Raw genomic sequence first — 16,438 nt, 5'->3', positions numbered from 1 at the left:
GTCCCTGGCAGTGGTTTCAACACTTTCAGAGAGAGTGTTGAGGACAAGGCAGGCACCTGGCTGCACTATTGCAGAATCACTAAAGTCCAGAGTGAACCATGAGGGCTTTAGAGGCAAAGTTCCACCTTTAACAGTCAAGTATCAAGGGCCTTGAGCAAGGCATGAATTCTAAGATCCAGTTTTCTTATCTTTTAAATGGGGAATAAAAATAGCTCCTGGAGGGTTTGGAGGGAGTAGATGAGATGATGAACAATACAATTAATGTTTATTACATATAATATGCATGTGTACTATGTTATAGTGGTTGTAGTTGCCCTTGAGCCGATTCCGACTCGTGGTGACCCCATGTGTGTATGGCGACCCCACGTGTGCGGAGTAGAACTACTCCATAGAATTTCCAAGGCCGTGACCTTTCAGAAGCAGATCGCCAGTCCTGTCTTCTGAGGTGCCTCTGGGTGAGTTTGAACAATCAATCTTTCGGCTAGTAAACCAAAACAAACCAAGCTCATTGCCTTGGAGTCGATTCCAACTCAGAGCGACCCTATAGGACAGAGTAGAACTGCCCCATATGGCTTCCTAGGAGCAGCTGGTGGGTCTGAATTCGAACTACCCACTTTTTGGTTAGCAGCCGGGTTCTTAACCATTGCCCCACCAGGGCCCCTTTAGATCAGTAGTGGAGCTTAAGCGCTGTTTGTGCCCCCCAGGGACTCTATATATACTGTGTAACTATACAAATAAGTAAAGATTAATTACAAAATGCAACATTTGATGCACCAGGCCTTGTACTGATTTTATTGCCGTTTTTCAAGTGTACGATTTAGTGACATCAATTACATTAATCATGTTGTACAACGTGAACTGATTTCTTTATACATGATCACATTTAACGTTTGATCGTGGATCCAGCGCCGTGGCTGGCGCTTAGTCGTAATTTTTCCCATTCCTGCACGGCTTCACCATGTTCATTCCTGAGCTGAAGTTCAGATACCCAGGTTTGCACATCATATACGGTCGCTATGAGTCATAATTGACTCACTGGCAACGGTTTTTTTTTTTTTTTTAATGGGTGGCAGAGCAAGGGACCTGAGCTGTTCCTGCACGGGAACCCCGGCTCCCTCTGGCGGGCCTCTAGGGCACAATCGCGCGTCCTGCTCGGCCAAGCTTGGGCCTTCGGCCTTTCCGTAGCCAACAGCTTCGCCCCCGTCGAGCCCCACAGGAACCTACCTCTACCCCTGCCACCCCATCTAGACCAATCACCGCAGGGGTAGAACGACGGAGGGGCGGGAGTAGGGCGGGGCTCTCTGGATTGGCCTCATCTTCAGCCCCTGGCAGGACGACACTCCGAGATAGACAGGGCGATTCTCCAATAGATGTGAAGTCCGAAGCAGGCGCACACCAATGCGGTCCGGAGGCGGGGCTCGGCTGTGGGTAAAAGGGGCTCGGGGGACTGTGGCCACTATCGCGGCGTCGGGCTCGCGGAGCAGCTGTCGAGGAGCCGGGCGTAGTGTTCGCCGGCGCCATGAGCTACACAGGTACATCCCTGCGGGGCGGCGCCGGGCCCCAGATGGGAGCGGCAGGGGAATGTGGCGGGGCCACGCCGGGTTCTCCCGTGCTTCCCCGGCCAGGTCACTGTCCGTTCTGCGGCCACAAAATGGCGCCGCGAGTCCGTCGCCTCAGGTCGCGCCCGGTACGCCTCGGCCCCTTGGTTCTCTGTGCTCCCAGCCTCGCGTCCCGGGCACTGGCCGCCTGAGGCCACGGCTCCTGCAGTCATGTCCGGGGGCCCCCGGTCCTCGGCTCCTGAGGTTCCTCTCCCACCAGCCCCAGCCGCCTCGGCGCCTTAGGTCGCCGCTTCTCAGGCCTCGGGCCTTAAAACCAGTGAGCAGTCCCGTCCGCTGTCGCCATTGTCGGGCTCTCCTCCGCGTTGTATCCCCGCAAAATGCCTCAGCGCACCGCCCCCCCACCCCCCATTGCGTGTTTAGGGGCTGGGAGAGGTGCCAGGCCCTGGAGGAAAAAATGAATACCTGAAAGGTTTGAGCTGGGACGGAGCCCTCGGGCCGGGCCAAAGCCTTGTGGGGGAGGAAGGGTTGGCTGCCACAACGATATATTCAGCATCTGTTAAATTTGCTGTGTTTGTGCTTAATACTCGTTGCTTTCGAGTAGATGCCGACTTATGGCGACCCCATGTGTTTCAATAGAATTGCTCCATAGGCTTTTCAGTGGATGTGTGACCTTTCAGAAGCAGATTACCAGGCCTTTCTTTCAAGGCGCCTCTGGGTAGGTTTGAACCACCAACATTTTTGGTTAGTTAGAGAAGGGCTTAACCGTTTGGGCCACTCAGGTTGTTCCAAAGAACAAAAAACAGTTGTTGAGTGTACCCTGACACGTGGTGACCTCATTCACGTGTACAGAGTAGAACTGCTTCATGGGGTTTTTAATGGCTAATTTTTCAGAAACAGATCGCCAGGACTTTCTTCTGATGTGCCTCTGGGTGGACTTGAGCAGCCAGCCTTTTGGCTAATAGTCGATTGTTTACTCATTTCCATCACTTGGAAATCTATTGGTGTCACATAGGCACTGAGAATGTGGACAAAAATCTACCCAGCAGCTGATAGGCGAGGGGCAGATCTCAGTAGGCGAAACTATTCATCTGGGGGAGGACAGTCCATGGGAAGGCTAGAGACATTTGTGGAGAGGTGATATGTGGAGAGGGGGCATGAGACTGTCTGGCCCAGGGAGCTGTTGGTGGAGAAGCACGGGCAGAAGTGTGCTCGGCGTGTTTGATGCTCAGCCAAGGAACCAGTGGCATTGGAACAAAGAAGGGGGTGGGTGAGACTCTCTGCAGGGGGCCACAGGATATGCTTGAGTGATTGCAAAACTCTAGGTGATGCCCAGAGGCCTCTTGAGTGTGCCTTGGCAGCGACAGATGCAGCTTCTTACCCAGGAGCCGTAGATGGGGGTGTCAAAAGCTTGAGTGTGCGTGGTTGCTGGGTAACCTGCATTCTACTCAGCAAGAGCAGAGCTGAGAAGGGGCCCGGGCCTCCAGAGCGCCACTGCAGGCTGCTTCATGCTGACCTAGGCAGAAAGGCTGATGGTTTGAGTCCACCTAGAGGTTCCTCAGAAGAAAGTCCTGGTGGTCTGCTTCCAAAACACCAGCCGTTGAGAGCTCTGTGGAGACAGTTATACTCTGACACACATGGGGTCGCTATGAACAGGGGTTGACTCCATAGCAACTGGTTGGGCAAAAAGGCAGTGCCAGTCCTTCCGCTGTGGCTCCCAGATCAGGAGTTTGGCAAGATCCCTAATTTTTCTAGCAACCGTCCCCTAGTCCAGTAGTTCTCAACCAGGGGTGCTACTGCCCCTGGGGACATTTTGCAATGTCTGGATACATTTTTGAGTGTCACCACTGGGGGTGGATACTCTACTGGCATCTAGTGGGTAGGGGCCAGAAGAAGAAAAAAAAAAAAAAAAACTAGTTGCTATCAAGTTTACTCTGACCCAGGGTGACCCCTTGTGTGTCAGAGTAGATCTGTATTCCATAATGTTTTCAATGGCTGATGCTACAGAAGTAGGTCGCCAGGTTTTTCTTCTGGGTAGATTTGAACCGCCAATCTTTCAGTTAGTAGCTGAGCACTTAACTGTTTGTACCACCCGGGGATAGCCAGGAATGCTACTAAATGTCCAGCACTACATAGGACAGCTTCCCATGGCAATGCCAGTAGAGTCGAGCATTTCTTGTCGCTTATAATTCTCTTGACCAAGTTTTCCTGAGAACGGAAGCCAGTTCTGTGGTTTTTACGGGCAGGATTGCTGAAGAAACCCAAGATGAGTGGTTAGGTGCTGTGGAGTAGCTACTTATTTTTATAGGAGAGGGATCTTGGCTATAGAGGGCCAGCAATTTCTGACTGAGGTCTTATTGCCACTAATGACCAAGCCTGAATTTCATCTCCACATCTCATAGGCTGTAATTCTAGCTTTGGGTGGGCACTTGGGTACTAAAACCAAAAACCCATTGCCGTTGAGTCCATTCCGACTCGTAGTGACCCCATAGGACAGAGTACTAAGGAAAAAATGATTAGTTTTTCCTTGATTTTGGCAAACTAAAAGCCATGGTAGCTTTATAATGTCTTTCCCTTTTAAGAAGCAGACTACAAAAGTCAAAGGCATTTTAAAGTCATGTTCCAGACAATATTTGCCTTTAAGGATAACTTTTGGCGGCCCTGAGGCAAATGTTACCATTATTAAGCATAGACGATGATTCAAATTTATCTTTGTGTTAACTCTTGCTTTTTGAACTCAGTTACTTTGTTTATGTTTGGTGCACTAAGCAAGGGGCACAGTGGGTACATCCCACCTTCACTGCTAACTGCTTAGTAAGGGCCAGCATGAATTCAATTCCCAAAGCTTAGAAATGGATCCAGTCCTCACCTTCCTACTCTTCCATCCTCATTGCCAGCTGCTCATGTGACACACTTTTTCTGACCCTAGCCACCTGGAGCTGGGTCAGAACTCATAAGTTAGACACTGTCTTTCAGACCAGCTTCCCTTGCAGCATTTCTCACTTCTTGAACCCTAGCAACCCAGAGGTAGGTCAGAGCTCACATGTTAGAAGATCTCTGATTGTCAAACAGGCAGATGCCAGTCTTTGCTGGATCTCATTGCCCCTGTGGATTCGTTAATCTGCTGGAATGACTCACAGAGGGTACACCAAATTATGGCTACAGATTGATGACAACTAAAAAGGATGCAAATGAAGAGACACTGTGCATTCTGGGAGGGGGTCATAGGACAGAACTTCCATGTCCCAAAGTGGTATGCACTGCCCTCTCCTGTGCATGGTCACCAACCAGGAAGCTTCTCTGAGCCTTAAGGCTCAGGTCTCTTATCAGACTTACTGAATGGCTATGATAGATTACCTCATGCATTGGTCCCCAGGTGGTCCCTCTTGTTCTGGTCAGCCCCCATACATTATCCGCAGGTGTTGGTATATTAGAAGGAACCGTGAACAAAGGCCAGATTACTTCCTGCTAGGTGAGTCTACACTTTGCACTTGGGAAAGGAGGATCCATCTCTATCAATGAGGAGAAAATGGGGGCAATGGAAAAATCCACAATCAGGCCTTCAAACAAAGGTCTGAAATGCTGAGTCTTCTTAGAGGAACACTTAAATACAAAAATGCACATTGATGGCAAAAAGATGGCTTGATGTATTATTTACCAGTTACTGTCTAATAAATCACCCCAAAATCTAGTCGTTTAAAGCATCAATAAGTGTTTATCGTCTCACATGGTTTCTGTGGGTAGGGAATGTGAGAGTGGTTTAGCTGGGTTCTGACTTGGGGTCTAATGAAGTTGCATTGAGGATGTCAGTCGACATGGATTTATTTGAGGGCTTGACTGGGGCTGGAGGGCCAATCGCAGGTGGCTCATTCAGTGGCTGGCAAGTCATCGCTGGCTGTTTGTTCCTCATCACATGGACTGCTCATCATCCATGGGGCTGCTGGAGTGTCCTCACAGCATGGTGGCTGGCTTTCTCCAGCCTGAGTGATCCAAGAGAGCAGGGCAGAAGCCTCAGAAGCCACACAGGCATTCCTACTGTATCTTTCTGCTTGTGTGGCCAGCCCTTTTAGTTTGGGAGGGACCATGTAATGTTAGAGGCAAGTATTGCTGGAGCCCATCTTGGAGGCTGGTTTCCACCCTACTCTCGGCTCCGATATTAGAACCGTCCTTCAAAAAATTCCTTTTATTTAAAAAAAAGGAATATGGTGTATCTTTGAGCTAAAAAGATGTGAGGCTGGCCAAAGGGAGGGGCTGTGCTGTGTAATCCTAAATCCATGGTCTGACGTTTCTACTTTATAGGGCCCGAACTTTTTTTTTTTATTGTGTTTTAAGTGAAAGTTTACGAATCAAGTCAGTTTCTCATACAAAAATTTATATACACCTTGCAATACGCTCCTAGTTGCTCTCCCCCTAATGAGACAGCATACTCCTTCCCTCTACCCTCTATTTCTCTGTCCATTCAGCCAGCTTCTGTTCCCCTTTGCCTTCTCACCTCCCCTCCAGACAGGAGCTGCCCACATTGTCTCATGTATCTATTTGATCCAAGAAGCCCACTCCTCACCAGTATCAATTTCTGTCCTATAGTCTGGTCCAATCCCTGTCTGAAGAGTTGGCTTTGGGAATAATTCCTGTCTTGGGCAAACAGAAGGTCTGGGGACCATGACCTCCTGGGTCCTTCTAGTCCCATACAGACCATTAAGTCTGGTCTTTTTAGGAGAATTTGAGGTCTGCATCCCACTGCTCTCCTGCTCCCTCAGGGATTCTGTGTTGTGTTCCCTGCCAGGGCAGTCATTGGTTGTAGCCTGGCACCATCTAGTTCTTCTGGTCTCAGGCTGATGTAGTCTCTGGTTCATGTGGCCCTTTCTGTCTCTTAGGCTCATAATCACCTTGTGTCTTTGGTATTCTTCATTCTCCTTTGCTCCAGGTAGGTTGAGACCAATTGATGCATCTTAGATGGCCACTCGCTAGCGTTAAAGACCCCAGATGCAACTGTCCAAAGTGGGATGCAGAATGTTTTCTTAATAGATTTTATTATGCCAGTTGACCTAGATGTCCCCTGAAACCATGGTCCCCAAACCCCTGCCCCTGCTACACTGGCCTTTGAAACATTCGGTTTATTCAGGAAACTTCTTTGCTTTTGGTGTACTCCAGTTGTGCTGACCTCTCCTGTATTGTGTGTTGTCTTTGTCTTCACCTAAAATAGTTCTTGTTTGCTATCTAACTAGTGAATACAGCTCTCCCTTCCCCCTTCCATACTCGTAACCATCAAAGAATATTTTCTTCTCTGTTTAAACTATTTCTTGAGTTCTTATAATAGTAGTCTCATACAATATTTGTCCTTTTGAAACTGACTAATTTCACTCAGCATAATGCCTTCCAGATTCCTGCATGTTATGAAATGTGTCATGGATTCCTCATTGTTTTTTATCTATGCGTAGTATTCCATTGTGTGAATATACCATAATTTATTTATCCATTCATCCGTTGATGGGCACCTTGGTTGCTTCCCTCTTTTTTGCTGTTGTAAGCAGCGCTGCAGTGAACATGGGTGTGCATATATCTGTTCGTGTAAAGGCTCATATTTCTCCAGGCTATCTTCCAAGGAGTGGGATTGCTGGATCATATGGTAGTTCTATTTCTAGCTTTTTTAAGGAAGCGCCAAATCAATTTCCAAAGTGGTTGTACCATTTTACACTCCTGCCAGCAGCATATAAGTGTTCCAGTCTCTCCATAACCTCTCCAACACTTATTATTTTGTGTTTTTTGGATTAATGCCAGCCTTGTTGGAGTGAGGTGGAATCTCATTGTAGTTTTGATTTGCATTTCTCTATTGGCTAATGACTGTGAGCATTTCCTCATGTATCTGTTCGCCACCTGAATGTCTTCTTTAGTGAAGTGTCTGTTCATATCCTTTGCTCCTTTTTTAATTGGGTTATTTGTCTTTTTGTTGTTAGGGCTAGAACTTTATAAGCACACAGAGCTGAACGAGAAGAGAATGATTCATGAGCTAGACGCCAGTTAATTTGTATTGGGAGCCAGAACTGGCTGCCCTAGAGATGGTATCACGGAGCAGAACGTTAACATGGGAAGCACGGGATTAGGCAGAGCTGGCCACTGGGCTCTGAAGGTTTGATGTGTGGTCTTTTCCTTTTTCCAGGGACGAATCAGGGCCTGGGTGGTACAAACTGTGAATTTGCTTGACTGCTAACTAAAGGACTGGAGGTTCAAGTTCACCCAGAGGCACTGCAGAGGAAAGGCCTGGCTATTTACTTCAGAAAAACCAGTCCCTGAAAACCATGTGGAGCACAGTTCTGTTCTGACACACATGGGACACCATGAGTCGGGGTTGACTTGCTTGCATCTAGTTAACCAGACTTCCTGATAGACCCGAATCTTTTGCTTACTGCATCCCGGGATATGCTCCTTCCAGGCTGTAGGGGGCTCCCAGTTGCAGCTGTAGTACTTAAAAACCAGCTTACTCGAATCCTGGGGTCATTTTGCTGGTGGCCCTATTGTTGAACAAATAGGTTTCCCAAAGCTAGTTGAGGAAACAGTGGAGAAGACAGGTATTAGGTACCTCTTACCTTGTGAGGCTGACCTGCTTTTTTTTTACCTTGTGAGGCTGACCTGCACAGGTGAACTCTCAGAAGAATGCTTTTAGCATTTCTTGTGGATAGTTGTTAATCATCAGTGCTTAGAATTTGGGCATCTCAGCAAAGTCCAGGGCTCTGCAGGGAATCCATTCTCATGTGCCCTCTTTAATTAGGGAGGATGGAAAAGAGATGGATTTGTTTGTATACTTTCCATTTTCTCTCTTGCCTGTGCCCAGCCTCAGTTCCCATCTATTTGAAGGAATTATCAAGTGTGGGTCCCCAGCCCCTTGTTTGTAGCCCTTGGAACTGGATGTGTTGCAGAATTTTCACTTAAGAACACCCCCCAGTGAAGTCTGGAGCAGCACCCTGTAATTAGACTCATTATTTCTGCACCCTCGACGGCACTGGGGTCTGGGTATTTCTGCACCAAATGGGATAAATAAAAGATTGTTAATGTCCTCACAGGTCAGTCTTGCCACAAAATGAGTTTTGGTACTACATTTTTGGGAAATGCTTTGTTTCAGACCTTGTTGGACTTTGGAGTTCCAGACTTAGGGATTGTGGGCCTGTCCCACTCACTGGGCCGAAGTGACATAATGCTTATAAAGTTTCTACACCCTGCCAGGGACCAGGACATATTCAGTTGTGGCTGCCGTTGTCAGCAACATTGTTGCCTGGTCTTAAAAGGTGAATGGTTACCCAGGGGGAAGGCACTTGATGTGTGTGGGCAATTAAAAACAACAGGAAAGAATTTGTAAATGCATTATTAGAGGCTCTGGCTTCAGTTTTCAGGAGGTCATGAGTTGGTTCTGATGGGGGTATGCAAATATTGCCTCTTGTGGTATCCATCATAATTTCAGTGCTTGAAGGTAAGTCATCTGAAAAAATGTATTTTTAATCACTATTGCTTGGTTTAACGGCAGCAGTTTCTCATCTCATAGAGGTTTGAGTTTACATTTCCTTTTCTTCCTTGGTAACAAATCCTTTTAAACTGAGAAATAATTTGAAAGTTGAGAAAATAGAAAATGATATTATATTAAGTATAATACAGATTTTTCCTTATAAATATGCTAACCCCAAATAATTCTAAGAGGTAATGTAGTACAGGCTTTTTTTTTTTTTTTTTTTTAATGAGAAAACGCTGAAAAATAAAGCAATTTCTATTTTGGATTTGGGGCAGGGAAAGGCTGTTATTTGCCTTAATGAGACAATTTCAACAATAACCTCCATCCTTGTTTGAACGAGAATTGGCTCACCTCTCAGCGATTTGATAGATCTGCCTCAGTTAATGGAATGATAATTTGGATACTTATTTATCAAAATAGATGACTAGCTTACAGTGTTTAAAAAATTTGTAGTCTCTGTGTAGCAGGAAGGTCCCTAGGTGGTGCAAGTTGTTTGTGATCAACTACTAACCTAGATGTTGGTTCAAATCCACCCAGTGATGCTGTAGAAGAAAGGCCTGGTGAACTCTTTCCGTAATTTTACAGACAAGAAAACCCTATGAAGCACCGTTCTGCTCAGTGGTCACCATGAATCAGAATCGACTTGATGATGGCAATGGGTTTGGTTTGGTTGGTTGGTATAGCAAGTTAAGCCTAGCCTGTGTTTTTGTTGGTTAATATATTTTGGAGGGGTAATTAATTGTTGGTGGTTTGAACCCACCAGTAGAGCCATGAAGAAAGGCCTGGTGATCTCTTTCCATAAAGATTATAGCCAAGAAACCCCTATGGAACACAGCTCTACTCTGAAGCACATGGGGTTTCCTTGAGTCAGACTCACCTGCACGGCACAGTTTTTATTAATTTCAGTGTTAAAAGTCTAGTTTTTGATGGCTTTCCACAGAGGGGAAGGCCTGCCAGCCAGTCCACAGTGGGGACAGGTGGTCTGCGGTAATGTCCATGTAGCTGTTTGGGGAATTAACTGCTCTGTTCATATATTTAGGATTTGTCCAGGGATCTGAAACCACTTTGCAGTCGACATACTCAGACACCAGCGCTCAGCCCACCTGTGATTACGGTAAGTGGGCTCTGGCGGGAATCATGGGTGGTGTGCCTCATCTTTTTTTAATTATTATTATTATTTTTATCATGCTCTAAGTGAAAGTTTACAAATCACGTCATTCTCTCACACAAAAACTTACATACACCTTGCTACATACTCCCAATTGCTCTCCCCTTAGTGAGACAGCCCGCTTCCTCCCTCCACTCTCTCTTTTCCTCTCCATTTTGCCAGCTTCTAAGTGTGCCTCATCTTGCAGTGGTGGGCTATTAGCACAGCCAGTGCTTCCCCTTGGGGCAGTTACAGGAAAATGTCTGGGTTGCTGAGTAAGCAGAGTTCTTGGGATTGGACGTGATTGATTCCTTTGACCCTTTAATGTTGTGTAGAAGTATGTGTGGTTTTTTAAAATTTTTTTGTTGTACTTTAGATGAAGGCTTTCAGAATAAACGTTTCTCATTGAACCGTTAGTACACTTATTATTTTACGACATTGGTTAACAACCCCACGACATGTCAACACTCTCCCTTCTCAACCTTGGGTTAGTATGTGTGGCTTTTGACAAAATGTCTGGTTTCAGAAAATCCCCCTGAGGGGCTGGGAAGAAGAGCTGCACATCAAGTCCAAATGGCTGGTCTGAGCTCTGACCCTAAAGCAAGCTGTTAACTTAGCCCCAGGGTAGTGCATCTGACCTCTGTACTCTAGAGGCTGTGCCTGTGAAAGTCAGAGGGCCTAGAGACCTGACCCACCGGCTCAGAATCCAGTATGCTTCTCTCACACAGGACTGAGTGAACATTTCCAATTGATTTCTCAAGCGTGACTAGACACTTAATTGTATAATTCAGAAGTAACCACCCGTAGGACTCACAGACCCTGCCCAGCTGGTGTGCTGCATCAGCCTTTAGCTGGTCTTTCTGGGGCCTAGGGCACCTGGTATCTGTTCAGAAGGAGACCTCTCTGGATCTACTGAGAATTACGTCTTAGTTACTGAGATGAAGAATTTGTTTTTCTACAAAGTCTAGGGAAGGACTGAGCCTGCCCAGCTGAAATGCCCTCAGGAGTCACTGAATAAGTAGCTGTAGTAAGCAAGCCTCTTAGAGTACTAGCAGCCCTAGTTCCAGGGTAGGGGGACTTCAGATGTCGTGGAATTTAGGCATGTGGGTATTTATTACTGACCCTGAGCCCAGAGTAAGGAGGGGTTGGGTAGTTCATAAATGAAGAGAAACTTGCCACGCCCTGTCCTGCCCTCCTCTTCCTCCCCCTTTTTAATTGAACATAGTCCCAAATTGCTTGTCTTTTTTGAAGTATTTTCCCTCTGGTTCATATATTCTGGATATTTTGTCAGATGTGTGATTTGCAAATATTTCTTCCCCCACTGTGGCTTGTCTTTTTTTTATATTATTGGTATTTTTCAAAGGACAGACATTCTTAATTTTGGTGAAGGCCAACTTATCGGTCGTTTCTGTAACAGAGCATGATGTTGGTGTTGTATATAAAAAATGTACGCCTCACCCAAAGTCACAAAGATTTTCTTGTAAGTTATCTTTTAGGTGTTTTGTATTTTTGATCCATTTTGAGTTAATTTTTGTGTAAGGTGAGCAGCATAGGTTGAGGTTCAGTTTTGTTTTTGCATATGGATATGCAGTTGTTCTAGCACCATTTGTTGAAAAGACTGTCCTTTCTCTGTTGAGTTGCCTTTGTGCCTTTGTCAACAATTATCTGACCCATATACATGTGGGCCTATTTCTGGACTCTGATTCTGCTCTGTTGATCCGTATGTCTGAACTTTCTTCAGTACCACAGTGTTGTGATTACTCTAGCTTTATAGTAAGCCTGAAAATCCAATCATGGGAGTCACCTAGTTTTGTTCTTTTTCAAAATTGTTTTAGGTATTCTGGTTCCCTTGCTTTTCCATATAAATTTTAGAACCAGTTTGTCCATTCCTGCTGAGAATGTGATTAGCATCACATTGAATTTATAGATTAGTTTGAGGGAATTGGTATCTTAACAATATTGAGTCTTCTAATCCATGAACATAGTATGTCTCTCCATTTACTTAGGACTTCATTCCTTTCATCAGCATTGTATAATTTTCAAAGGAGATATTGCCTGTTTTTTGTTGCATTTATACTGAAGTATTTCATGTATTTAGTGCTAGTGTAAATGGTACTTTTAAAAATTTCAGTTTCCAATTGCTAATGTATAGAAATTTAATTTTTATGTATTGATTGCACTAAGTAAGGGGCAAAGTGGGTAAATCCAATCTTCGTTGCCAAATGTGGATATGGATCAGAATGAATCCAGTCTCCACATGGTAGAGATGGAGCCAGTCCTCCCTTCCCACTTCTCCATCCTCATCACCAGTCTCCCACATGGCACATTCTCTGTGATCCTAGCCACCCGGAGGTATGTCAGAGCTCACGAGTTAGACACAGTCCCTCAGATTGCTGAACAGGCAGACGCCAGCCCCTGCTGGCTCTCACTGTCCCTTTGGGTTCAATAATTCACTGGAATGATGTACAGAATCTCAGGGAGAGTATACCATACTTCGTTGTGGCACTTCCATGTCCCAAGGGATATGAGTAACCTCCCAAGAGCAGATGTTCTTGCCAACCAGGAAGCCCATCTGTTATGGACTGAACTGTGTCCGCCAAAAATATGTATTGTAAATCCTAACCTCTGTGCCTGTGGTTATAATCCTATTTGGGAATGGGTTGTATTTCTTACGTTAATGAGACAGGATAAATGTAGGGTATATCTTGAGATATAAAGGAGATTGAAAGCAAGCTAGAAGCTGGGGGCAGAGTGGTGAAGAGAAATGCCAAGCCACATGAAGATCGCCCAGAAGCAGAAGATCAGAATAGACAAGGACCTTCCTCCAGAGCTGACAGAGAAAGCCTTCCCCTAGTCCCAGTGCCCTGAATTCAGACATCTCGCCTTCTAAACTGTGAGAAAATAAATTTGTTTGTTAAAGCTGTCCATTTGTGGTATTTCTGTCATAGCAGCACTTGATAGCTAAAACACCATCTGAGCCTTAGGGTTCCAGGTTCTTAACAGCCTCACCTCGTGGCCATGATAGGTTATATCATGCCTTCTGAAGTTTAGTGAACATGAGGCCCCTCTTGGTCTGATTAGCCCCCCACCTCCTTAGCCTCAGGTGTGGTCTGGCTCTTAGGAACCAAGATCAAAGGACAAATTGCTTTCTGCACCTCACAATTGGCTTTTGCAACAAATAACTGTGCTAAAGTCACTTACTAGTAGTTCTTTTGTAGATGTTTTTGAGATTTTCTATGTAGACAATCATGCCAAAGAATTGAAACAGTTTTATTTGAATGATATAATATTTAAATAACATTTTGAACAACAGAGGAGTTGACCAAAAGCCTATCATTTTAATATTTCATCTTTGTCAACATACCTATTTTAGGTAGTTTATCGGTGACTAGAATTGTTTATCTTGCTCCATTTTGGCTAGTGTTAGAATCATTTTCTTGTGCTACGTCAGGCTTAATAAATTCTTTTTTGAATGCATCTGTGATCTCACTGAGCAGGTACAGTATAATCAGATGAGTCATTACTTTAAAATTGGACATTTAGGTTGTTTTCTATTTTTGGTCTAAGTGTTGCTTACAGTGACAGCTCCGTTTCTTTTTTCCTTTCTCCTTTTCCGTCCCTCACTTGTTCCTTCCTTTTCTTCCCCCTTCCCCTATTTCATCTTCCTTTTCTTTTTTAATTATGTCCTTAAAATCCCCGCATGGTCTCCTCCTCTGGAGATAAGTATGAGTTCAGATGCTTCTGACTCTCCAGATGCCACAGCCTGGGGAAAGACTTCTTCCTCTTGAAGGAACCCTCCGGGGAGCCCATTGGGGAGTCTGGGTTGCACTGGATAAAGCCAGGAATACACAGTGCCGGCTCCCAGGACTCGGGTGCTGACAGCTGGCAGCGGCCCCATTATGTGAGGCCATCTGCCTGTCCTTAAAATGTAAAGTCCTCATTTACAGACTTAATGCCCACTCCTGCTCCCTTCCTTGCCCCACCCCCACCCCCCCGCCCCAATTATGGCCAACTGTCTGTGGCTGGAGCCCAGGTGATTGAATTCTATCCTCTCAGGCCTGTCTTCTCTTGAATGGCTCATGTCCTGTCCACTGCCCCCGGTGCAGACAGCCACGTGGCCAGGCTCTTGTCAACTCCTGGGGCTGACTGCATTGTTCCCTTTTTGTTCCTTTTGCCCATCAGGCACTCTTTCTCCCTTTAGTCCTGCAGGATTTCTAGCTCCTGGCTGTCGGTGCTGCCCTTGGTATTGGCGTCCCCTTCAACAGGCAGTGCTCCAGGCCAAGCAGGCCTAGGTCTGTTGCCTCTGCTCGGTGTGTGCAGAGGAGGAGGTTGCTGAAGACTTGAAGGACCAGGAGGCCTCTGCTTTGACTTCCCACCCTGAGAGGAGTTTTATTTTGTGAGCTCTTGTACCTGTGTGTCCGCTGGGCATAGTGATCATCAGAAGCTCCTGGGCTGTTCTCTGATGCCTTCCTGTTCTGGTGTGGGCTAGACCATGGGGAGTCCCATGTACATCTCTCTTTTTCTGCGTTCTTGCTGTCCTTTGGTCTTGAGCCTGCTATTGATCACGCTCACTGCTTCACTGAGCTTGTGTCCCCTGCCCTGTGTCATCCAAGCATGCCCTGTATCCACAGGCAGAGGCTCTGCAGACAGGAAGCCAACTCTGCTCACAGATGAGACATAGGGAATGGGACACTGTCCTCAGGAACTCCTCTGAGGAGGAGCTGTGCTGGTTGGCTTCGTGCTCCCAGTGGGCTTTGCATTGTCAGTCCACCGTGGCTTTATGTTCCTGAAGGGGTGCCTTTTTAGCATGTGCAGTGGGAAAACCCAGAGCATATTTACTTTGCAATCCACACTGTTCTCTTGACAACACTTCTCCATCTGAGAGATACTTCTGGCCTTTGCTCATTTGTTCCAGCATAGTCCATGCCCACAACCCAGGGCCTTGGCCCCTTTCTGCCAAGGTGGGCATTTAGGGGGCTAAAGGGCTTCTTTCCCTGCTCCCCATGGCTCACGTGGCTGATTTGGATTTCAGAATTCATGTGGGTTCTGTACTAAACTGCTTGTACCGCACAGAATCGTGCTCTTCTCCCCGTGAGTGCTTAGCTGGGGAGGGGTTATCTTCTAATTCTAGTCCTTTAAGGGAGGAATGTAGGAGCCAAATCCATTGTCTTCGAGTGTTGGGGAACGGAAAGCTGTTTGAATAGCAGAAGAGAGTCAGATCCATTTAAGGTTATGTGCTGTGGACCAGGCGCTTCCAGGGCAGCCAGTGGCCTGGGTCAGACGTGATGTCTCGAGTTCAGAGTTTCTAAGTTGGGGAGGTTCCATCTCCTGAGGCCAGCCAGGGACTGGGAATGGGCATCCTAGTCTGTGCCTGAATTAGACTGTCAATTGTAAATGTAACCACCCTTTTCATTTTTGCAGGATATGGAACTTGGAACTCTGGGGCAAACAGAGGCAAGTGTCATTCCCATGCTCTCTCCTCTTCCTTTTCTCTGCTACTTTTTACCCAGCTTGGCCAAGGTGAGGGGGGTGTCCCAGGGTGTCCCTGGGCCTGGCAGCCCCCTTGCAGCAGCTCCTCATTGGAATGGGTAGGGCTCACCCAGACATGGGGGGCCAGTATCCCCAACTTGTCTCTGTGACAGATGTCCATGTCTCTGTCCCTTTGTCTGTCTGTCTCCCTGTTGCAGGCTACGAGAACTATGGTTATGGCTACGGCTATGGCCAGGAGAACACCAGCAACTATGGGTACGGTATGGCCACTTCAAACTCATGGGAAATGCCTAGCTCTGACGCAAATGCAAACCCTAGTGCCGCAGGTAGCACCAGTGCCGATTCCGTTCTATCCAAAATTAACCAGCGCTTAGACATGGTGTCACATATGGAGGCAGACATGATGCAAGGAGGCATGTACAGCTCAGGAGCAGAAAGGTGAGTGGAGCTCCTGACTGGGCTCAAGGCCCTGCAGGGGTTGTGTCCCCCTCCCTCCCACTGTGCCTTCCTCTCTGAGCGAGCTTCCTCCTCCTCCCAGCTCGATGCTGCCGCCCCCTTCCCTCCACTGCACCCTGCTGTACTCCCCTCCACTCCCCCGACCTGTCTCTTCTTGGTGGGCATTGACCACTGCCAACAGGGGGTGGGTGCCCTTCTTTGCCGGGGCGGGAAGGAGCCCAGGCTGGGCTGACTGGGGCCTGAGGATCCCCCCCCGGGCAAACTTTGGTGGGTCTCATGCTCTTGGGCCAG

The 16,438-nt window shown here is 46.7% G+C and overlaps 1 protein-coding gene across 1 annotated transcript in view; it reads left to right on the top strand.

Moving 5' to 3' along the window:
* Nucleotides 1-1,413: 1,413 nt before the first annotated feature.
* Nucleotides 1,414-16,438, top strand: part of AKAP8L (A-kinase anchoring protein 8 like) — a 30,508-nt gene continuing 15,483 nt past the window's right edge. The window contains exons 1-4 of the mRNA XM_049877223.1: nt 1,414-1,532; nt 10,094-10,168; nt 15,623-15,655; nt 15,889-16,129. Coding sequence (XP_049733180.1) covers nt 1,520-1,532; nt 10,094-10,168; nt 15,623-15,655; nt 15,889-16,129 — 362 coding nt within the window. The 5' untranslated portion in view covers nt 1,414-1,519. The remainder of the gene's footprint in view (nt 1,533-10,093; nt 10,169-15,622; nt 15,656-15,888; nt 16,130-16,438) is intronic.

Source organism: Elephas maximus, chromosome 3 (assembly GCF_024166365.1).
Source record: "Elephas maximus indicus isolate mEleMax1 chromosome 3, mEleMax1 primary haplotype, whole genome shotgun sequence".
NCBI lineage: Eukaryota > Metazoa > Chordata > Mammalia > Proboscidea > Elephantidae > Elephas > Elephas maximus.
This window is presented reverse-complemented; position numbering and strand designations above follow the sequence as displayed.